Consider the following 24863-nt stretch of genomic DNA (forward strand, 5'->3'; position numbering starts at 1 on the left):
GATGTAAATAGTGATATTTTTAAGCCAGGAGTTATTAGCATTATTTAGACAGAGTCGTACTCAAACAACCGCCGTGGGCTTGTTGTTATCAGCGGCAATCAGGTTATCGACTGATGTTTGTATTTCCTATCTAAAAATTCTCGCCTCGCTCATGTGTGGGTTATCTTATCTATCTATGTACGAAAACAAATTAAACGATAACTTTTATATTTATAGATTACTTTATAGACGTGTAGGTAAGAGTACTCCATTCTTCGCTATGTGAGCATCGTGATTATGCCCGGATAACAGCTTATCTTAATTTTTTATCGAAAACAATATGAATAATCATTTGGAACAAAACAAATTTAAGAATCATTAAGGAAGCGTGACTTAGTTACATAATACCGTTTTGATTTGAGAGCCAAACGGTTACCTGTTTCGGTATTTTGTGTTCTAATCGTATTGCACGAATACTTGCAAATTACAGAGTATTAGTTATTCGCGTGTTCTGCGAACGCGATTAATACGAGGCCAATATTGATATGCGACCTTTTTTCTGGTTTTAAAAGCGATAAAAAAAAACATTACAAAACCTGTTCAGCTGTCAATATGCTTGCGTATCCCCTTGCTGTCGCTTGTATGTCGAGGCCTTCAATTACCTACTCGAAGCATTGCGCAAACAACGTAAAAAATGTGATACGCTTTTTGTTGATAATAAATTAATATGATGTTTTTCTTTTAGTTAAATTTAACAGTGTTTGCCAATATAAAGTGCAGTTTGACATTTACAAAAAATGCTCTAAACTGTAGGTGAAATGCAAGAATTATTTACAAGGTTAGATACTTGTTAAATAAAACTCACATAAAAACTTAACAATAGCGCTCTCTCTTTAACTTTTTGATAAATAATAATTGTTCGAATAATTGTGTGAATGCGTATCGAGCAAACATCAATTAACAATTACTTTTATTGTTTTTATTTATTCATGCCACTAGTCCAGAGTGGGATGGTTTGTCGTGGAATTGTTGGCACGATGCCAAATGTTCGGAACGGCGTTAAACACTCTCGGTATGTTATGTTGGTCAACGATCGATTTCACTTTATATTGTACTAATTCCGGCAAAAATCTATTTATACGCGGATATTTTAGCTCAAAATGATGAATAGCTTCCACTAAGCCTTTAAAGTTAAGCATTGGATCCTCAGGGATGCCAAGACCTTTATACAATACAAAGTAAGATATAAAAAAATAACACGTATATTTAATACAGCCACAATGCACTCAGTGATAACACATTTACTAACAAAGTCCATATTTATACACACGTCCTTATTTATATAACATAGAACGTAATCGATTTCTAATTGGATTAAATAAACATTGCGTGTGCTCGTTTCGTAGACGCAATGATAATAGCTATTTCTATAATAAATTTCTGTCATTGATTTTTATTGTTACCTTCATTTGTATTATGTTATCAAAACACTTATTGTTTTATTTTAAAATACTTGATTCTTTGTAGATATAAAATAACACAAAGTAACTTGTGCAAATTAAGTTAAGAAATTTAGGAAATACCTACCTAATTATATCGACTACGTATTTTAAGTATACTCTGATGTGTATTTTATGTTTGGGTAATACATACCTATTTTTATATCACCGAAAAAGAACGATTTATCGGTGCGCTTTTTATCGCCTAATGTTAATGCAATGTTACACATAACGTTTACCAACGAATAGCTGTTTACTTAACACAATTATAAAATGTAGATAACATAAATTATTTTTATTATTATCATTGTTCCTTGAATTTGTGTTAGGAATTGAAAGTTATATCAAAGTACCAAGGTCAGCTATAGTTTAAGATGGGATTTTTCTCATATCCGATACGACCAGCTATAAATGGAGGGTTATTAATGTCTGGCTCGGCTGTGTGATTATTGACATCTGCCCTTCCTGTTTTTCATAGTGGATAGTGTAGTTGTTGAGCGCAATGCATCGCAGTCAGGTGCGTTCGTGATGGGGGGAGGGCTCCCCTGTCCCCCATTTCCAACTTGCAACCCCGGCCCCCGACCGCGCGCGTCCGCGCCGTTCACTTGTTGCTGCGTTGCTCGCTACGTTGTTGAAGTGAGACTGGCGCGGCTTACCCCCCTTAGCCCCCTTCAGCGCTTCCCCGCCTCCGTCCCCCCTCTGTTCCGTACACTTCCCCGCGATTCAGTTCTTTGTGCGCCGTCGAGGCTTTAATACGTGTGCCTGCTGCACGTTTACATCGAATCATTTTAGCATAATCGTGATACTTACATTACACATATATAGCCATCTGGCGTGGTGTGAGTGTGTGTGTGTGGCGCAGGTGAACGCTTGACTGCCTCAATTTCCTGACCGCTTTCAAGGGCACAGTTCTTCAGGATTGCCTTTCCGATTTTCAACGGTTTACGAAGAGGATTATCCGCATTTAACCTGGATTTATGTGATAGTGGCCATTGACAAAAATTATTGTGATCGTATTTGTGTTTAAATTCATATTAAATTGTAGTTTGTAACGCTTACACCGCAGTGTTATTTTAAAGTGAGTATATTTTAATAAATGTTTTATTTATTTTAGTTGCCATCTAATAGTGCTATATATCAAACTAATGATATATTTTTATAACTAAGTAAATGTGATTGTGAAGGATTAAAAAAGTGCCAGTACTTTTCATACATATAATAGTCAGTATTCGCTGACGCTGTGTACCCAAGTGACCTATTCGCCCGTTATCTCCGCGCATACCGCGTTTAGAGACTGCTTTGTTAACGTATACGCACCCGAGAAGATAGCTTCTCCGGTGCTTATCTCGACAAACATTTATTAATTCCCAGCAAATGACCCGTGAGCTCTTTTTTGATTAGTCATTGTCTTTTTAATAGAAAAACTTCGCCATTATCTGCATAAAAATGTGAGCTACTTTAAAACCTATACATAATTTGTTCTCATAAATAGCATCTTGTAGGTGATATATGGTTATACAGATAAAATTTCTTCATTGTTCAATTGAAACAAAGTGGTTTCATGTATTGACTATACACGAACACAACTTTTTCATCTTATTCATCTTGTATTTATCAATGGCGAATTAGTATTCGTTACGGATTGTGACCACGTTTTCAATAGTCTGTTTTTAGAACACCACGACGTCCGCTTTACAGGATATTAGCGATAACTGTGTGTATATTATTAAGCTAAACAGCATAATTCTAAAAATAATTGATGTGTAATGGATGGATATAAAATGGCTACTAAAAGAAAGTTTGGGAGACGTCATGAGTTTGAGTTTAGGCCGTCTGCTTAATCAATAGTGGGGTAGGATTGCATGCATTGCGCAATTGCACGCGGCAAGACCGTCGTGAATTCGTGATGCAACTCGATGCACCATAATAACTCGGAGCCGGTTCAGCAAACAATGCTCACGAATTACCATGCGCCACTTTTCAACAATGGCCTTGTTTAAATAATCTCAAAAGACTAGCAATCAATTATAAATTCCGATTACATACTTCATTATATTGGTGTCTATAGATAAATGACACTTTTTCAAATTTCTATTGTGGTTTTACGCGTTAAGTATATACTCGTACATATAAACTGAATACTTCAAGACCTTGGGGCATTTTAAGTTGCAGACGCACAAAATATTAGGTGCTATCCTTACTTGTTACACGAGTTTATTACAAATTTAAAATGTATGTTTGCATGGAATATTTAGTTGATTATTATATTACTTAAGTTTGTATCTAACATGTTACGTAACGTTAATTGCTGTATACATCCTCAGAGAAAGCTTTGTCAGCGCTAAATGTCCTATTAACTAACGGTTATCGTCCAAGTGGAAGTGCTTCATTACACGGTCGGCGAGTCGACGCGCTCTAGTGGCCCTAACAAGATGGCTTCACTCGATTCCTCTAACATGCTTTAATCCCACCGACGTTCTAAACCTATTACTATGAGCATTGAGCATAAGGATCGCTCGCGTCGTGCGATTTAATACTTATTTTACTTTTATGGACTTATTTTGAATTTCAAATTATCTTTACACTTTTTGAGTTTCAATTTCGATCACGTATGTAGTATAAATTGACTTATTAACAGTGTTCACGCGTCTCTCGAATTCTTTGAAATATACTCGACTTTGTCCTCTGTCCGTTTTCTGCATACTTATTACACCTAAGTAGAAGGATGCAATCAATAAACTGATTCTTGTCTTTGTCAATTTATTCCGGCTCTGGAATACTGTTCAAAGGTACTGTTATTTGTGAAATCGATATAGGCCAATTACGTGTTACCGATAGATTTCAATTGAAAACAGATGTGGCATTTCTTATTCACATATTGTGGAGACCTTACCTGACCAAAGCACGGCTACGAACGACACGAATAAAAACGATAGTAGAACAAAAAAACAGTTTCATACTGTTAAAATAATCAGAATTGTTTGTGCATGTTGAGAAGAAATAGTCGTGCTTTTGTAAAATGAAATTGAAATGTTGAAAATCCAGCGAGGATTTATGTGTTTGTTAGGAAATAACGTAGCTGGTCATCAACTCCAATTAATTGCTTCTGCAACGAAGTAGAAAAAACAGTAAAATCCTCAACTCTGAAAGAAAAGCAATGACTTTAACATTCTTGGTTTCCATGAGGTTGTGAATGTTCTGTCTGTCAACTTTTTGCACTTCTGTTCTATCTAATGAAAACTTCTTGGCCTTTGTGCATCGGCGCGGTCGGTTGTGTTGTCAGTCAGACGCTGTCAGCGGGGCTCGGCTGCTTCCCCGCCGAGTTATTTGTTGCCCCATTGTGCCGGCCCCTTGATCACTGTAGCTTTGTCTCACCACCTTTTGTTTACATTCGTTCAATACTCATTTGTTTATAAAAGAAACCGTTCGTTATTATGTTTTCTCCACATTGTTTCTCTTTTTTTTTTAAACGATTGTTCGATTTCTAGTTATCGAATGTTTATGTTTTCAGACACACGACCGGTCTTTATTCATTCCCTGAGATTGTGATAATGCCAAAAATACAACCTTATTGGATTACGTCAGCTCCTTCGCTTTGCATGCGATTAGATTATACCGGTGTTATTTGCTTGGTAGTAATTTATTTCAAGGTTTCAATTATGTTCGCTTTTACATTAATTCGAAACGGGTTATCTATTAGGTTTAAATATTGTCTACTGAATACTATTTGATTACATTATTAGATACGGACGAATTAAATTAATGAGACGTATTTAAAATAAATTTATTAGTTCATTCACTGTCAGGAACACATTCTTATTCCGCATATTGATATCGCGTGGCGGATCCATCATAACCGGTTTTACTTGTGAGTGTTTGCCTTATTAAAGATGGCCGCACAGACTCGCACCCTATCATAACAAATTATCTGCGATTATGTAAATGAAGATCGTAGTTAACAACACCTCATTAAGATTCGATTGTTGCTTGCTCGTGGCGCAACATCGCACTATCTTAGAAACTTTGTGCTGTATTCGGTTTTGGTGTACCTGTAAAACAGTTTTGTTGCAAACTGCGTTCTGAATAATTTATTTTTCGAGGCAATATAAATATACTGATGTATTTGTTGAAATTATGAATCTACGATACCGATCGTAGGATTTTTTGTTTCAATTTTTACTGGAATTTTCCACACGGAAAGCGTCGTTGAAACGAGCTTTTGACCTTCAATAGCAACGGTAGGTAAAATATATGTATTTCCAAGTAAGCCAAGACGTCCTCGGGTTGTCACAATGCCATCGTTCTGGTTTTACGCCAAATATCCGAGCGAAGCGGAGTTGGCTGTGGGCCGCTTCCCTCGCGGTCTTCCTGTTCCGGTTCGCGACAGTGGTAATAAACTCGACGCAACGAAACGAGATGCCGATAACTTATTCTCGTCACGCGGTGCGAAGCCGAGGCCCGATTTATTAGTCTCAGCGGCGCGTGCGACTGTGAAAGTCTCTGATGCAATAACTATCGACGTCTTCAAGGTTCGCTTACGAATGCGTACTCCGTTTTAGACAATGTTATACGCTATCTCGATTATTTAGGTATATAGGTATTTTGTAATCGGCCGGCGCCGTAAACATTTAACAAATTTTCGACCTCGATGCCCCTAGCCGTAAAGAATGCGACTAATAAATAGCCGTTTTAACACATGTGAACTTTATTTAGATGCATCGCATTATCGTTTGTGTCTGAGATTTTAAATTACCTGTTGATTTAAAGAAACCGGCGCCGTCCGCATACATCGCTTCGCATATTTGTGGGTCGTGGGCGTAGTGTGAATGAGCTTCACATTGGCGTCTTTCCAGACGGCTCTAGGGATTCCCGCGTCAACCGAAGTCGGTATCGAGAAACTAAACAGTGCTTTTTATTGTTGCAGGTGCGGATAACGCGAGCGATGTCACCATCGCCGAGCGGAGCAGTGACAAGTGCGTGAAACCCGAAGGGGAATCGTGTGTAAAGAGTGAGGGTGAAGTGAGTGGTGCGAGTGGGCCAGCGGGCGCGGATGGTGTTGCGAGCGTCGCCAGCGCCGTGGCCTCCGAGGAGGACGACTGTGTGATAGTGTGCTCGCGGTCGCGCGATGCGGACGAGCGCTCAGACTCGGGCGTGAGTGGCGTGCGGTCGGGTGGGTCGGCGGGCTCAGCGAGCTCGGTGGAAGAGCGCGAGTGGCGCGCGATGGCGCACGGGTACGGCGGCGGGCCGCCCCCGCCGCTGCTGCAGCTAGCGCCGCCGCCTGCCGCGCTCTACGGCGAGCTGCTGTGGAAGCCGCGCTACCAGCCGCCGCTGCACGCGCCGCTGCACCACGCCGTCTCCGTGTCTGTGGCTGACGACTACCTCGCCGCCGCCACAGCCTCCGCAGCCGCCAGCGCCGCGTCATACGACAGGGAGAGACATGAAAGACTGCTACGGTCAGTACCTACCTCTACTATCCTACAATATCATTGTTAAATAGCATTAACTTATTCCATCTTCTCTAGATGTTCCTTCATTGCTATATTGTCACAGATTTCGACACAGCCGTTCAGTATTTTCTAACAAAATACCACTAATAAAATTAATATGTACCAAATAATACCATATAAAAAAATGAGTTACTAACAGAAAAGAAACATTTCGAATAGATTTTCATTGATCATATAAAATGTAATGTCGACCTATGTGGGATAAGGCCAGGAAGATGATGATGATGGTTTTGATATAATTGCACGTATTATCGCAGCTTTCCGGTGCATGTATGTTGTTATAACTGTTTTCTTGAAAGAGCATCAGAGGTATTGTGAAAATAGGTATTAATGAGTTCATTTCATTGATTGTGTCATTTTAATATTTACTATATTATTATTCAAAATGGTTAAGAAAGTATAATGATGGGTAGTTAAGTTTAAACTGAGTTGGCTTGAATTGAACTTTGAATTATAAACCATTCCATTCACTGGCCATGTACGTATACATAAAGCAACATAAAGCTCTTTGTATTCGATTGATTGTTAAATGTAAAGTCAAGGACTTTTATTCAATAACGTTCATCACAATTAAATATGTATTTATTCATTAAATGCCCGCAACATCTCTATTTATTTATAGTAGTATGTGCTGGTTAGATTTTTAGATTTTTACTTGTAAAATAGGTAAATATTTCTTTATAACTTCTTATTAAATAATTTGTTGAGATATCTAAGGAACCGGTATGAATAGGAAATGATTTTAAATAACACTTTTAGCAGCATTAAGAAAGTTTTGTCTAGTGTTAATAATGTTAGCAATAAAGACCGACTGACTTGTTATTCCGTGTCGATTAAGACCTTGAGTCACTCGACCGGGAATATAAATACATTTAATACTTTGTTGAATATTTATAATGTAAACCGCAATTTATGTATTATCAGTCATTTCGTAGAATGCTCAATCAATTTATATTAACTCATCGTCAACAATCTACAGCATAAATTATTCGATGAATTTATGGAGCACTACTTTATTTTACAAAGTTTAAAATGGTTCACGTCTCTTTTAATCTTTGCATATTCGCGGCTAAAGGCAGTATTTCAATCAAGTGTTCGTTTTGTATTATCTCCAACTTACTTCTGTGAAAAGGATTAGATTACTTTGTAAATTTAGTTAATTAGTTAAACTCATCCTTTTCATAGAAGTAAGTTAACAGAATAAAGTATTTTACAATTCTAAACTATTATTTAGTTACTTCCCTCTTTGAAACAGGACTAAGCAATAACCTAAAACAATAAGTTTATCTTTCAACTAATCTTATTTTAAATCCACTGTATGATCGATTTTGGACGAAAGTAACCAATTAAACCATATTTGTGTCCCATATTTTCAGTATGGTTGTGAAAATTTAATTTATATTTAATTATTTAAGATTTGACAAAATATCTACAATAAAATAAATAAGACTCTTTTCTACTAACAACCCACTAAAGCTGTATCTAATCTAAAGGACTTGCCGAACGTGTTAAGATCACAAAAAATAAATGTAAGGGGATTTCAGTTCAGTTTCATTCCATTTTCAGTACTGTTTCAAATGACTGATAGAACGTGTTTAACCAAAGAACTAGTTCGTAGGAATTACGTAGGTAGTATTATAAGAATTACAGTAAACCCAAGTTAACCGCAAGACTTGCAACGGGAAATACGTTAATTAAGTACGGTATTGCTTTATCATAATTTTATAAACAAGTAGCTGTCTACCACCAGCTGGCAACTACGTCGGCGCGGAAATTACAGTTCTATTAATAGATATAGCCATGCCACTTACTGATAATGTAGCTTTCTAATTGCAAAAATTTGAAATCGGTCCTGTAGTTTTTGAGTTTATTCGTTACGTACAAGAATACAGATCTTTCTTGTTTATAATATTAGTTTAACATTTATGATATAGTTATAGTATTGTCTGATTATGATTGATTCAATTTGTAGAAGGCTACATTGATGTTTACGTATCCTTACATGTATAACTAGAGACACATTTTGTATACAATAATCTTTGCTTTTTGTTATAAAAAAAAATACTTCAATCAATAATTAAACAATAAAACAATAAGTTATAAGGTCAATCAAGTACTGTGAAAGTAAAAAAAATAATTTTATACAGAAATACAAGTTATAAAAAACTATTATTACGATAATAATACACGTTTAGTATTAGAATGTCAGAATACGTTGTAATAAAAGATATTGATATCGAGCTCGGATTTCCAATACAAACGAGTGATGCTTTACCTTCGTTCACTTACACAAGCCATCAACGTGTTATTTATAAAGAAGTTTATTGTTCTGTATGCCATATATAAACTGGTGTTTATTGTGTTGTGAATTTCATCCAAGGCTTGCGAGTTGCGTCAAACCTGGAAAGTTGCTGTAGTTCAAGGTCAACCGCTCTCACAGCGGAGACACGACTATATCAAATTAAATAAATAATATTTTAACGTTAAAAATAACTTGATTGTTGTAAGTTACATTTTGAATATATTTCTGGAAAATATGCAATAACAATAACAATAAATAGTAACATGAGAAATTTATTTCAAAAATATTCATCTAACCGTTGGTTTCTGAGACCAAAATCTCCGTTTAAAACATATTGCATTCTTTTTTTTTGTCAAAGATGGTGACAGGGATGACGATGTTTTTTTATACAGATATTTTGGTCTCAGAAACCCACGGTCATAAAACTAATACAAACAGCTGTTAATATGACCAAGTATTTCCTTTAAATTATTCAGTCATGATTTTTTGTGATAATCCATAACTGTTTAAGCGTTTGCCATTTTTTTTTGTCATAAAACATAAATTATATGCCTCAAGTCATCATCTTTAGCGGAATTATTATATTAGTAACGACTAGCAACTTAAACCTTTAGACAAATTATTTATTTATTCGGAGAATTAACAGACAAAAGTTTATGTTATAGTTACATGCATACAATCTAATATATAAGTACATAAAAATTTATGTCCTTCAACATTCTTACTGAGACATACATAATTGCAAAAGAAGCTACAAAAAAAATAAGATTACATACTAAGTGTAAAGTGACAAGTAATAATATATATATATAAACATTCCAATCAAACATATTTCAATTATTATTGTCTTACTTGTGTGTATGCAATTGTTGAGAATGCCTTTGATGTGATTATTAAATACGGTTTAGACATGTTTGGATTTTAATTATCATCATTTATACAAAGATGTACATAATTACGTAACCTTTAATACAAACACATAATCCTCATGTATTTATATTGTGCTATATCTATCTATAGGTCTCTCAATGCTTAGGTAAAATAAACAACAATTGTTCAATTATAGTATTTACATTTGATAACAACAGCGTGCCAGTTTAATCATGCGGACAAACATTCCAGGAATTTACTGCAAGTTGCTTTGTGCGTGCAAATACATTCCGCTTTACGTCGATTGCCGTTTATCAACTATCCGATAATGTTTTAAACGGAACGTTTGTCCGTCAGTATATCTAGTATAAATAGGAGTTTATGTAATTCAAAGGTTTCGATGATTCTCCTACATAGTGGAAATAAATTTGACAATAGAATTTGGTGTAGGTAGGTTACTAGTCTTATATTTATTTTAGGTTTGGTTACGAAGGTTTTTTTTAAGAAGAAAATAAAAAAAAACACGTCTATTTCTAAAATATCTTCAGAAGGTTCAAAACCTGGGAAATTTATTTTTTACACTGTGAAGTAATGGTTCTGATTAACGTACCTAATTGTGTGAATTACTGACTGCAACGATAATGTTGAAATTTATAACGAATTTAAAATATTTATTTAAGATACTGAACTTTAATAAGAAAATAAAATGGAACCAACTTTGAACCGATATATCGCTTACTCTGTGCTCGGTTTTTGTATTGCATTGCACGGATTGATCCGCCTGTCCCACCTCCATACTGATACAATGTAATACGAGTACCTACATAAACGACAAAAACATTTTCCCTTATAAGACTTATATGTCTTACGAAAAGAAGACATCTTTGTGATAAATAATCGACGATATAAGTGTGTTTTACAAACTTCTTTATCGCATTATACACGTTACATGTCGCACGCTCATGTTACTGACTTCATTTGTTTGCTGACCGTAATCACTGCGCCATGTCATTAATTTTATATTTTACTGCTTGTTTGTGAGTGCTGTGTTTGATACATTACATGACATACATCGTGCCGTGTACTGCCAGCGTAGTCGTAAACAATTTGCTAACGAGCTCTATATATAAATATTAACCTAACAACAGAGCAAAGTACACTTAAATGTGAAATGATATGTTTTTATCAGCAAGGCAGCAGTTTTACAACAATAATTTAATTAATATTTCACTCTACTATCGTGATATTGTTCAAACTCTACTAGCCCTAGCTAGGAATGCCATATCATTTTATAACATTTAATCTTTACCGCTACCAAACATCTATACAAAATCATAATATTTTCATTGATCTTTGCTCGTTCTCTCAGCTTAAACAGAAATAACAATATTCTTTTTTCAATAGATAACGTTTCAGATAAAGTACAATATTATTTTTTTAGTATAATCTCGTAAAACATTTCTTTAGGAATATATAAAAGTTAAGGGTGTATTCACGTGACCCAGGACAATGCAAATAAACGACATCGAAAATAAAATTTATCATTCGTATATCTATATATCTATCTATTCATTGTAATTATTTCACAAAGGATTAATTTTAATATTATATATTTTACTTTTATTGCAAACTACATCATTTTTGAGTTTACACTTAAAAACGTGGAAACTAATTAAACAATGACGGCTAGAAGTCGGCACCTGTTTAAAACAAACATCCACTTACGAGCTTACGACATAGGTCCTATAAATAATATTTACGAATTTGCACGTAGTTGTAATGGTTTAGTTCACATTAATTATTAAATATCATCTTCCTAAAATAAAAAACTTTGTGTGTTAGCCATACACACTGCCGTATTGTTTGCGTAAAACGTTGAATGCTTAATATTGACTTAATACACGTTATTGTTCAATTGTCTTAATTTACACTTGTCTAACCCTAATATGCAGCATTTCGCGATGTTCTTAATATTAAACAAATATAATATCACTGTTTCTATAAAATATTAAGTTATTATTGATTATGTTTCTTTATGCAAACTACATCATTTTTGAGTTTACACTTAAAAACGTGGAAACTAATTAAACAATGGCGAATTACTTGTTGGTTATTTTAAGATATGTAAATGTATAAATTTTTAATATTTCATAATGCTTTTATTAATTTAGGACTTCTATTAGTAATATTAATTCATAAAGGTTTATTTTTCTTTATCAATAATTTTAAAATGAACTTCTGACTTGGCTTGGCTAGTGTTTATAGATTTTTTTCTTCATTTGAAAGTCTTATTTATCAAAAGTTTATTTGTGAAAACCATTTGGATAATAATCTAGTGACCTTAATACTTTATACTTTTACCGAAAGAAGATCTATGTCACTATTCAAAATAGAAAATAATTTGCACATTCTCTTATGTAACCAAAATGAACTCGCCAATGAATCTGTCAGAATAGCTTAAAATATTCATTTGACCCTCGTTTATTCTTATGTTATCTCCACGAACTTTATTTTATTTCTATACTTATAATACAATAGCAATTTATAGTTTATTTTTAAGTTGTTTTATTTAAAGTTAGCCCAGTCTATTGTTTGGAAATGTTGATGTGAGTAATTTTAATGTGACCTCTGATCTTGAAAGGTCACAATAAAGTGACTTTTGTAATGTCGATTTTAAATGAATTACTTGTTGGTTATTTTAAGATATGTAAATGTATAAATTTTTAATTAAATCAAACCAAAATAATTTGCAGATTAACAAAGTAAAAACAAAGAAATCCAAGGTCAGCTGTTTATTTTAACATTTTTTTTATTAACAACCTTAATCTTTAATATTTAAAGCTATAATTGTGTCAGTTTATTTTTAATTTTACTATTTAAAGTTTCGCGATAAAGTTGTAATCACCGTGTGCTCGTTCGAGAAATAACAAAGTAAAACAATTAAGTAAAAAACAAAATTAGAATATTTGGTACGTAAAAGATGTCAATTTTTCCTTAAGAAGGTTGTTTGCTATAATTTTTTATTTAATTTTAATTTATCGGAGTCGGTTTTATTTTATTATTTTGACCTTGACCTTGACCTACATAGTTTGGCCTCATTGTTTATGTACCTGTATATGTGTTAAATTGCTTCCGTCTCGCAATCAAACTCAATTTTATTAGTAGAATAAAGAAAACAAAAACATTTACCATTTATTTTAAGTTTAAGTAAACTGGATGTTAAAACGTTACGCGTCTTTTTTGTTTTGTCTTTTCAGTTTATTTTTATTTTCGTAATATTCTACGCAAATACTTACATACAATAAGAGTACATATTAAAAATAATATAATAGTTTCCAATTAATCAATTTATTATTTTCTCTCTTACAGTGATAGAAGAGAACAAGAGCAACAGGCGATGCTGGAAAAGCAGCAGAAGGAAAAAGAAAGGGAACGAATAGAACGTGAACGCGAGAGAGAACGAGAAAGGGAGCGGGAAAGAGAAAAACAAGAAAGAGAAGAAAAAGAAAGAAGAGAACAAGAGAATGCCGCATCGAAGCTTGTTACGAGACATTTCGAGGAATCTCTTAGATTGGCTAATCAAAAGGTACCTTACTTTAACGAAAATTTATTTAAAAAATATTCAACACTTAGTATTGCGTTAGAAATACTTGTTGAATAAGAAACAATACATGAAAAATGTTGACCTGTCGGTAATGTGTAAATTGTTGTTTTAGCGCGAGCGTAGCATGTCACAGCATGGGACCACGTGGCCGATGCTGAACAGCCTGACGGCGCGGGGCGTGCCCCCGGGCCCTCCCGCCGGCGAGCACGAGCGGCTGCGGCCCGACGCGCGGTATTACGCCCCCGCGCCCGAGTACAGTCCGCACGGGCCTCGCCACGCCATGCCCAAACCGGACAAGTCCCACCCCGGACTTCCCAAGGGAGAGCCCAACTTCGCTCCTTACAACTACCCCCAGTATCGGGGTTACGAGAAGCTCAAAGACCAGCACCTCCCGGCGCCGCCGCCACTAGTCCCCGAAAAGAACTCTGTGATAGTGAAACACGAACCTAAACAAATTCATCTCGAACAGAAACATCCTTACCCGAGTAAACCGCGAAGTGAACCGTCCCATTACCTGCAGCGGCCGCACCGGACGGGCCTGTCACCGCACGCGCCACCACATCCGCACCAACATCCCGCGCTGCAGACCTCGCCGCACGCCGCCTTGCCCGCTCAAGATAAGTCCCGACGGATGTATCAACCCCCGCAGCGTTCGCCCGCCGCTTACTACCAGACGGCGCCGGTCAAGCCGAAGGCGTCGAGTCCTGCGTCGCTGCATATGTATGCCAAGCCGGGCAACTCGCCCAGCCCGGCGCATTACACCGTCGCCGTGGAGCCGCCTCTGCTGCAGATGACCAAGGCGGAGCCGCCGCCCGTGCCGTATCCCCCTCCATCGGCGTACTCGCCGGCGTCGGGCAATCGCCCCCCACCGCACGCCTACTCCAGGAGTACTCCTGAGCCTCGAGCGCCGCCAAGAGCTCACGGTGATTCGGCCACGCCCGCTATGTCGGCGTGTCAAACGCAACCACTGGATCTGGGCGTGGCTCGCGACGATCCGGACAGATTGTCTCCTCGGCGCCGCTACCCGTTCGAGCCGGCCGACGCGGACGCTAAACGGCGGCGAATGGACGAGCTGCCGGCCCCCGAGCCGCTCATCGCCGCGGCCGCGAGCGTGGGTCGTACACCTCTAGGCTCAGAGCCGGCGCCGCAAGCCCCCGGCCCGCCTTGCGATGTAAGAGTACCTTCCGCTGACGGCAGCGTTGAAACACCGGAGAAAGCCGCCGGTGCATCGCCGGCGCCGCAAATAACACCCGCCGCTAGTCCCGCTCCTCCTACACCCGTCCCGCCACTATCGGTGTCGCCCCCGATGACGGCCCCCACGCCGCCTGCTCCCCCGGCCACACCTCCAGTCACCCCTTTCGGGGATAGTGAAACGCCCGCGAAAGTCGCATCGCCAAATCCACGCGACAGCGCTGCCCCTGTCAGACATTTGGGTAAAAAGGCTTGGCTACAACGACACGAAACTGCACCCATAGGCGAGGGTGACTGTTCCGGGGGAGGTGGCACCTGCATCACGCTGCCGATGACTATCAACCGCGTCTCGGAGCCGGACGACTCGAGTTCTAATATTGTGGTACCTATTGCCGCCAAGTCAATACAGCGCGGCGCGCGCAAGACCTCAAAGCCACGAAAACCTAAGGAGAGCAACGGTCGAGTGGACGACGACGAAGAAGACAGTTCCAGTTCGGATCACGAGTCGAACGCTCCGCCGAAGAGAAAGCCACCGAAGGCGAAGCGGAAAAAAGGAAGTCTACCGCGGAAAGTCGGCGACGAGCCAAAAAAAAAGAAAGCATCTGAAAGCGGCAGCGAAAGTGACAAAGAAAGTGACGACAAAGATTCCGATTCCGGTGGCAGCGGGAGCGGCAGTGGAAGCAATTCCAGCAAACGCGGGGGAGGCAGCCGGGCCAGGGGGCGGAGGTCGAGGGGCGGGGGCCGAGGAGGCAGACGGAAAGACGATTCCCGCCGCACGCCTTCGTCCACTCTGCGGCCGAGCAGCGAGTCCTTCTTGCAGAACGGGCCATGCTTCGAGGTGGCGCCGCGGCTGGCGAAGTGCCGCGAGTGTCGCTGGTCTCCGGCGCAGCGCGACAAGGACATGCCCAACATATTCTGCCGGTTCTACGCTTTCCGAAGACTGAAATACGCCAAGAATAGACAACTTGCCATTGCCGGCTTCTCCGACCCCTATAAGGATGCCGAAGAGGTAAATATTGTTTGATGACTGTTTAACCTATAGGTATGATGTCATTTTGTCTTATGTTATCCATATTTTATTTTAATTTAAGGTGTTAATTTTTGTTTGTTTGAGTTTGAAGTTTAACACAGGAAGTTTGACTTGTGCGCGGTCAGGTTATTTTTAAAACCCAATAAACTGTTTTAACAATTACAAGTTTCATTTCGTTTTGCAGGAGGACAGAAAACTTTGGTTATCATCGTCCGCCGGCGCCGCAGAACTGGACATTGAAATGAGCTGTTTCCTGTTGCGAGAGATCGGAGACCAGTTCTGTGAGCTGCTGCAGCAGGAGAAGGGGGCGGAGTCACATCATCTTAATGAAGGTACAACTTTTACCGCGCAACTAACTCTTTGTCTTGAGATATTATTACATTATTCCTTTGAATAAATTAATAGCAAACATATAAACGTTGTTGGCAAGTTACAAAACCAATTAAAACACTAGCTGTCGCCCGCGACTCCGTTCGCGCGGAATTAAAAAAAAACTTAATAAGTAGTTGTTGTAGTAGTTGTTTTTTCAGACAATGTTCTACATCTGTGCCAAATTTCAACAAGATGCGTTGAGCCTTTCCGGAGATATCTTCAAACATTCATCCATCTAAACATTCGCATTTATAATATTAGTATATATCATACTAATATTGACGAAATTTTTTAAGAAAAAAAAAGTATTATATTGTAATAAAAGATTTTTATTTGTGTTGTTCTTACAGACAAGACGATAGCGTGGAAACGCGTGGTGCAAGGCGTGCGCGAGATGTGCGACGTGTGCGAGACCACGCTCTTCAACTTCCACTGGACCTGCGGCAAGTGCGGCTTCGTCGTCTGCCTCGACTGCTATAAGGTAATACTTAGCGCTATCACAATATATACACTAAAATGTTACATACCTTCAAATCTCCATTAGATTCTGTATTTGTAATCATGAGTATGGGACATGTATTAGCTAATTAATTACAAATTTTAAAACATGATACTTGCCTCTCAAATTAATAGTGATAGGTTTTATTTTTTTTATGAATCGTTTCTTTTGTTATAATTCATATAATATTATTTGTGTACAGTCGCGAACATCCGGTGACTCGGGCAGCTCCAGCAGTAGTGAATCAAACAGCTCAACAACCGCCACCACCAACGGAGAGAGAGATTCCTTCGGGTGAGTTATTTATATATGTTAATAAAAACCATAGCAATCAAATAGAGAAAGTACGCGCATAGGATATAAACGTCATGTTTCTTACCATCGGTTTATTTCTTAAAATAGTGATACTGTTAAAAAAGATGTTTCAAATCTTTATATCGTTTATTTTATCCAATATTGTACAGCTTTGGCAATATCTTTTTAGAATAGTTTAACTGTTTATTGCTACATAAATGCAGTAAAAAAAACCTTACTACAATTCTTCTTAATTGACATTTTGAAAGTAACAAATATACAGTGCTTAATTTCAATCATAATACATTGGAAGTTGTATTTGTAACATCGAGTATTTGTAACATTCCAGTTGGCTAACGTGTACATCGGGCGGGGCGCACCCGGCGCGGCGTCTGCTGCTCACTCAGATAGCGCCGGGCGGCGCGCTGGCGGCGGCGGCGAGACGTGCGCACGACACGCGCGCCGCGTTCGCACTGCCGCCCTGCGCCTGCGGACACAGCGCCGCGCCGAGACCGCACGCGCAGGCGCGGGCCAAGGCGCTGCTGCAGCGCGCACTCGCCAAGGTCAGCTACATCCTCTGCTACATCCTCTGCGGTCCGGCAATATTCATGTTTTATCATATGGGAATTTGCCAAGGTCCAAGGCTTTTTCTCACAAACGATCTATGATTTTATTTCAAAAAAAAAAAATAGACCGTATATGGATTTTTGATTGATTCTTTGTCTGTACAATGCAAAATACGAGACGCGGTAAATGTATTATTTGAGTAATTTTAGTATTTTTGTTCACAGAATGTCAAAAAGGAGGAAGTGAAAGATGAAAACTCACCGAACGGTACGTCGCCGGTTAAATCGGAGAACGGAACGACCAACAGCTCGATATTCAGCTGGCTGTCGGACATCCCGGCCAAGACGGAGACGAAAGAGGAGAAGTCTGACAGCAGCTCCTCGGACTCGGAGGAGAGCGGCAACTTCTCCACGTTGAGAGAACTTCTAATACGACCGGCGCCCGAGGGGGGGGAGACTCAGCCTAAGAAGAAACAGAAGAAGAACAAAGGAGATTTGCTGGATGACGTCATATCTAGCGTCGTCGAAGTGAAGAAGGATGAAGACGGCGATGCGAAGCCGTTTGCTTTGTCGAATGTGGTGAAGCGGTACGAGCGCGGCGGACGCGGGCGCGACGAGCTGCCCATCCGCATCATGACCCTGACCGAGTCCAAGGTGCTGTACCCCGAGGTGCCGCATGCCTGGCTCTGCGACGGCAAACTGCTGCATCTCACAGACCCCGCCCACCCCGGGAACTACCGCCCCTTCCAGGTACATACTGCTATCTAGCCTCACCTGACATATAGCCTAAACCTGTAATTGATCACATTTTGCCTGTATTAAAAAAGATTTCTTTATTATGTATTTAAACGTATTTTCATTGTCACCAGGACCAATGGAAACGCGGCCAACCAGTTCTAGTCTCAGATGTATCCAGTCTCCTAGATAAGGACTTGTGGAGTCCCGAGAGCTTCTCTCGCGACTTCGGCGACACGCGAGTGGATCTCGTCAACTGCGCCTCGGGCCTGGTCGTACCCAATCAGCCCGCGAGGAAATTCTGGGACGGATTCGAACTGGCCGCCAAGAGGCTGAGAGACGAACGAGGCGCCCCCATGGTCCTCAAGTTGAAAGACTGGCCGCCGGGCGAAGACTTTGCGGAACTGTTGCCGGCGCGCTTCGACGACCTGATGCGCGTGTTGCCGCTCAGCGAGTACACCTCCCGCAACGGCAAACTGAACCTCGCGGCGCGCCTGCCCGAGTGCTTCGTGCGGCCCGACCTCGGCCCCAAGATGTACACCGCGTACGGCGGCGCCGGCGGCACCACCAACCTGCACCTCGACGTCAGCGACGCCGTCAACGTGATGGTGCACGCCAGCGCGCCCGCGGACGCGCCCGAGCGGGGCCGCGAGGCGGCGCGCGCTGCCGAGGACGCCGGCGTCGACGTGCTCTCGAGGAGGAGGGCGCGCGTGAAGCCGGCCGCCGCGCTGTGGCACATCTACGCGGCGAAGGACGCGGATAAAATACGAGATTTCCTCGTGCGCGCCGAGCTGGAGCGCGGCGCGAGACCTCGGCCGCAGCACGACCCCGTGCACGACCAGACGTGGTACCTGGACGCGGCGCTGCGCGAGCGGCTGTACCGCGAGTACGGCGTGGAGGGGTACGCCATAGTGCAGTGTCCGGGCGACGCGGTGTTCGTGCCGGCGGGCGCTCCGCACCAGGTGCGCAATCTGCTGGACTGCATCAAGGTGGCGGAGGACTTCGTCTCGCCGGAGAACGTGTCGCGATGCTTCGAGCTGGCGCAGGAGTTCCGCCGGCTGTCGCGCAGTCACGCCAACAAGGAGGACAAGCTGCAGATAAAGAACATCGTGTACCACGCGGTGAAGGACTCCCTCTGCTGCCTGGAGGAGGCGCTCGAGGAGAAGTGAGGCCCCTCCCCCGTCTCCCCTCCCCCGCCCCATTTGATCTCAACCTCGAACGTAACGTTTAATCGCTAAGTTCCGCATTTAAGTTAAGATTGGCGGTGTGTGTGCAATGTAAATTAGTCTGAATATGGTGATATCGTTGAGACGTGGATGTTTTTATGTTCCTTAAATGAATTACAAAAAGAACTTTTCAAAGTTTCAGCTTAATTGTAGTTAAATAGTGTATTTAATGTGTAAATTGACTAATTCGAATTCCATCGAGTACATATTAAGAAGTAACTTTTAAGTTATTGTATTGAAGTGAAAACGTATTCGCTCGAAGCATTGTACATTGTTACGTGTAGATAAGTTTCTCCTATAATATTAGTTTTTCTCAATTTGTTTGGTATGTTACAAACGGCATAGTTAAACGAGATATGCGACAATTTTATTTTGTCCTTATTGCTGTATTAGACGAAAGCATGTTTTTTTGTACTGTGTATATTATGTACGGTTATAAGTTGGAATAAAAAAGATGTTTATATTCGAAGTTGTTTTTATTTCCCTTCATATTTTAATATAAACGCTTTGATGGTAAAATCTACCTGCGTTTGTAATTACTTCTAACGTAATGGTAGTCGTACATCTATATAATTTATTGGTAACGTTCCTACCCACTGACGTATATGTGTTAAATTACATGTTTATATACTTGTTTGAATGTATGTAAAGGTAGAGGAAGACCAAAGAAAGTATGGAAGGATTGTGTGTAAGAGGATATGCGTAAGAAGGTAAATTCAGATATGACGGCTGGAGACATATGGAGGAGTAGTACATACTATGATGACCCTCCATAGGGAGATAAGGGCAGGTTGATAACGTTTAATTCTTGCTCTGGGTTTGCAGTGACAATTTTATTGACATATATATTTGTTGTCTGCTTTTAGAGAGAGAATGTGAGGGATAGCAACATATTATGTGAATACAAGCGTCACTGCTGTCGGAAGTATAACAATATTTTTATTTTATTTTTGGCAGTAGAAACTCATGTAAGAAATAAAGTAAGTACACATAATATTTAATTTAATGTGTACTTCAGTGCTTACTTTCAGATGTTCACTTCTGTTTTTTTGGTTTCAGATATTGTTTTGGTTATGCCATCTAGCGTCTACTAGTTACACTATTTACGTTACAGACATTATTTGGGTTGACGTTGCACTATTTTAATATTTTTTTACTGAACATGTTAATACAAATTTTAACGCTAGATGGCAGAAAAGTATTTAATTTATTGGACGTTTAATGATGAAGCCACTATTAAATTACATATTGCCTTTTTACAAGAACAATGTGATATTTTTAAAACCACAACAATACAGGGGAGCAATTTTAAATATTTAAGCGTTGATAAATTCTAATTTCATATTGAACTAAGTTTTTTGCTTATTTTCAGAAATATTTACTACCGCAACAGTTTTATTGTTTTACCGACGGTAAAACTATTAACATTTAAGAATTCATCAACGCAAATTATAAAATTGCTCCCTTGTAATGTTGTGGATTAAGAAAATACCACATTGTTCTTGTGAAGAGGCGATATAATTTTTGTATTAATAACCAAGAGTTTCCATTGCCAAACAGATATACGCTGGGACAGACACAGTTTAGATTAAGCCATCTAACGTGTAGTAGTTACACTATTTTAGTAACCTTATTTTAGTTATTATCACAAATTCTAAGTAATTTATTAGATGTTTAATGATGTAGCCACTGCTGTTGCATAAAATTACATATACTTTTGTGTCAATTACTTTCCAAGAGTTTCCACTGACGAAACAGATACGCTGGTACACACACAGTTTATATTAAGCCATCTAGCGTGTAGGTAGTTGCACTATTTTAAAAACATTTAATTTATCACCTCTAATTTCAAGTAGTAGTATTCGAAAGTATGGACGAATTGTGTGAAGAAGAATATGGGTCAAATAGCGAGTAAATTCAGATATGATTGTTGATAAATGTGCAAGATATACTGTGCCGACTCTCCGTAGGCACGTAGGTTAATAAAGATTGTGCCTATTCTCAATGCTCTCAGAAAATTTAAATAAATTTTTGACATTTCGTTAAATGTTATTAAAATAAGACGAATATTTTTATTTATGTTATATTAAGGTTTTAACTACTTACTGTGATTTAACGTTACTAATGTTTTGTGTTAATGTTAATGTGTTAATTAAAAAAATGTCTAATAGTTTCATCTACTCAACGATAGATGGCGGAGTCTGCCACTTTGTGAATTCATTTCTGGTTTCGTTAAATTTCTTGAAAAGTTTTATCTACTCAACGATAGATGGCAGAGTCTGTTACTTAGAAAACAATCTGCAATCTGAGTACAGAAGGTTTCCACTGCCAAAACCCATGTAGAAAAACAAGACATTTTCTTTTTGTTTCTGATTTATAAGGTATGATGATATGTTTTTGTACAAGTGTTTATGCAGTGGCATGGAAAAGTACGTTTAGAAGAATTCTTTAATTGGGAAAGATGTAGCGTTTTTGGGCAATACACATCAATTTAATTTGCCGACTATGAAAAATATTATTTTTGATATCATATTTTTCCCTTTGTGTTGTTTCCATTCAGAAATAATACAAAAGAAACTGTATAAAATATACGTCTAACAATAGCTTCAGATTTTTTTAATGGATTGTATTCGTGTATATTTTATGTATACTATCTATATATACTATATAATATATATATCTCGCCGTTAAGCATTACAGCTTGGCGAGATAAAATTCTTTGTGAAATCTTTTTGTATGAAAAATAAATAAATAAAAAAACTAGTAATAAAGAAAAAAAAATTATTAGCAAAGTGTTTTTGATAAATAACATTTTAAATATTTGGGGAGGTCAGAAAATATTTTATGCCATATAATCAAAAAAAAATTCGCTTTCTTTACTTTCTCCGTTGTGCAAATAAAAGTGAATTAACAGGGTAACAAACAGTATAAAAATATATGAGATTGGTTTCTTTTTTATTTTTTACACAGACTTTCTTTGAAAATTAATTAAAGACCCGGTGGCCGGTAACATTTTTGCTGGGACATTGTCCGTGCCTTTTGTAGTAAAAATATTTTTTGTCTTCTTATTTTCATGACGAGATAACGCAATTTCAGACCTTAGAGCGAACTTTTAGTTTGAGAATAACAAAGCTTCATCAAGACGAAGCTGTCAACTTTGTCGTCCTAAATGGCACCTTTTTGGCAATCACCGTAAGTTTCCTCTGACAAAATATTAATACAAAAACATATCTATCTCAGTTTTACATAGTCAGTTTGAATGAGAGACATTACAATGGTTTTTATTAATGTTTCAGCAGCCCCCGGTCAGACATATGAAACGATTTTTTTCATTTCGTTTAACAGTGGTAGATAACGCAACAACAATATTTGTTGGGTACATGAATGGGCCGGGTCAAATGGTGAAATACCACGATCACACAGAGGAAAGAAAGTGGAAGAAATTCCGCATTTCTTCTGATGAGTGTGCGTGTCGGCGCCCTAATTTTAATCCATGTTCCCTTCCCACCCTTTTCTTCAAGGGAAACGATGGGAAGGGGAAGTGGATTTGGCGGTGGAGGGGACGCATAGGAGGGGGGAAATGTCCTCTTTCTGTTCGTCCCCTTCTCCGTTGATTGAAGGTAGGCAACGTAGTTATAATATTAAAAAAAACTAAACATGAGAAACATAGTGTAGGTACTGCAATAACTTTAACAAATTGATTTAACGACAAAATGGCGGCGCCACGGTCGACAGCTGTTCCCTAACATAGATGACAGTGATTGAAGACGTGAATGTTCAGATTGATATGTTGCTATCAATTTAATCTATTTTGAAAATTCGACTTGCTAAGGGGCAGCCAAATTTGAGTACCTTTTTAATAAAGAATCATGATAGAAGAAAGTTAAGCATGATAAAAGGTATGTAATGGTAAAGGCCGAGAACTGGTAAAAAGCAAGAGGTGATAAAAGGAGAAGGGTAGTAGATGGTAACGGATAGTAAAATGTGAGGGGTAGTATTTTATAGCAAAAGTTGGTAAACCATCAAGTGGCCACTTGAATTTGACAAAACAGCGAAATGACCGGTGCCTAGGTAACACCAAGGCAACACATTGCGATCGACAGATTAGGAGACGCACAGAAAGAGGATATTTCCTCTTTATATATTTCTCCATTATATAAAGGCATATGCGCCCACGCCTCTGCCAAATCTACCTCCCATTAGCATTCCTTCCTTGAAAAGTGTGGGAAGACTAAAATTACCGATGGAACGTACATTCATTAGTCGAAACAGGGAACTGCTTCCACTTCACGCGTGTCTTCTGTGAGGTCGTGGTATTTATTACACCAGGCGAGCCGGTCCATGCATGTACAAGATATTATTGCGGGCTTTACCACTGTTAAAAGGTAAAGGCAACAGTTGAAGTTTATTAAAAGATGAAGGATAACAATTTTGGGAGGTAAGAGGGGTGATGTAAGTCGATGGGTGATAAGTGGTATGAGATGGTAAAAGTTGAAGGATAACAAAACGTAAGGGGTGGTAGTAGGCGAAGGGTTGTGAAAGGCGAAATGTGTAGAGCTTGACGGATATTAATATTTGTAACACACACCCACTTTAGACCTTTTGGAATTGGTATTTAGAAATATATTTTCGCATCGCTCGCCTACGTAGTAACAGTAACTCTATGCAAATTTTCAAGTTTCTTGGCCCAGCAGTTTGGAACATGTGTTGCATATATCAATCAGGCAGTTGGTATATTAATCAGTCAGTTTCCTTTTATACATAAAAAACATCTACATAAAAATATTCTTCTTTACAACATGCTGATATGAAGAATTTAAAAATATTTATATCACACTTTGCATTATCTCAGTAGAGGCTATGTCGAGGCGAACGTTTTTCTCTCAAGTTGCTGTTCTCTCAAGTTTTGACCCAGTTATAATAAGTTATAAGTTTTCGATTATTCCGTTAAATATTGAAGTTTATAATTTTTTTATTAAAAACGTTCATCACATTAAGTATATATATCAATATCTTATTAAAATTCCAATTCAAATCCTAGATCTACCTATCTATATATATAAAAGAAAGTCGTGTTAGTTACACTATTTATAACTCAAGAACGGCTGAATCGATTTGACTGAAATTTGGTGGGCAGGTAGCTTAGAACCAGGAAACGGACATAGGATAATTTTTACCCCGTTTTCTAT

General features: G+C 38.7%; 1 protein-coding gene across 1 annotated transcript in view; it reads left to right on the plus strand.

Moving 5' to 3' along the window:
• The window catches only part of LOC106719698, a 155070-nt gene extending 134955 nt beyond the window's left edge, over window positions 1-20115 (plus strand). The window contains exons 9-17 of the mRNA XM_045679980.1: window positions 6403-6931; window positions 13527-13743; window positions 13874-15961; window positions 16167-16314; window positions 16705-16835; window positions 17056-17147; window positions 17497-17710; window positions 17939-18463; window positions 18583-20115. Coding sequence (XP_045535936.1) covers window positions 6403-6931; window positions 13527-13743; window positions 13874-15961; window positions 16167-16314; window positions 16705-16835; window positions 17056-17147; window positions 17497-17710; window positions 17939-18463; window positions 18583-19617 — 4979 coding nt within the window. The 3' untranslated portion in view covers window positions 19618-20115. The remainder of the gene's footprint in view (window positions 1-6402; window positions 6932-13526; window positions 13744-13873; window positions 15962-16166; window positions 16315-16704; window positions 16836-17055; window positions 17148-17496; window positions 17711-17938; window positions 18464-18582) is intronic.
• The last annotated feature ends 4748 nt before the right edge of the window (window positions 20116-24863 follow it).

This window comes from Papilio machaon, chromosome 11 (assembly GCF_912999745.1).
Source record: "Papilio machaon chromosome 11, ilPapMach1.1, whole genome shotgun sequence".
Taxonomy (NCBI): domain Eukaryota; kingdom Metazoa; phylum Arthropoda; class Insecta; order Lepidoptera; family Papilionidae; genus Papilio; species Papilio machaon.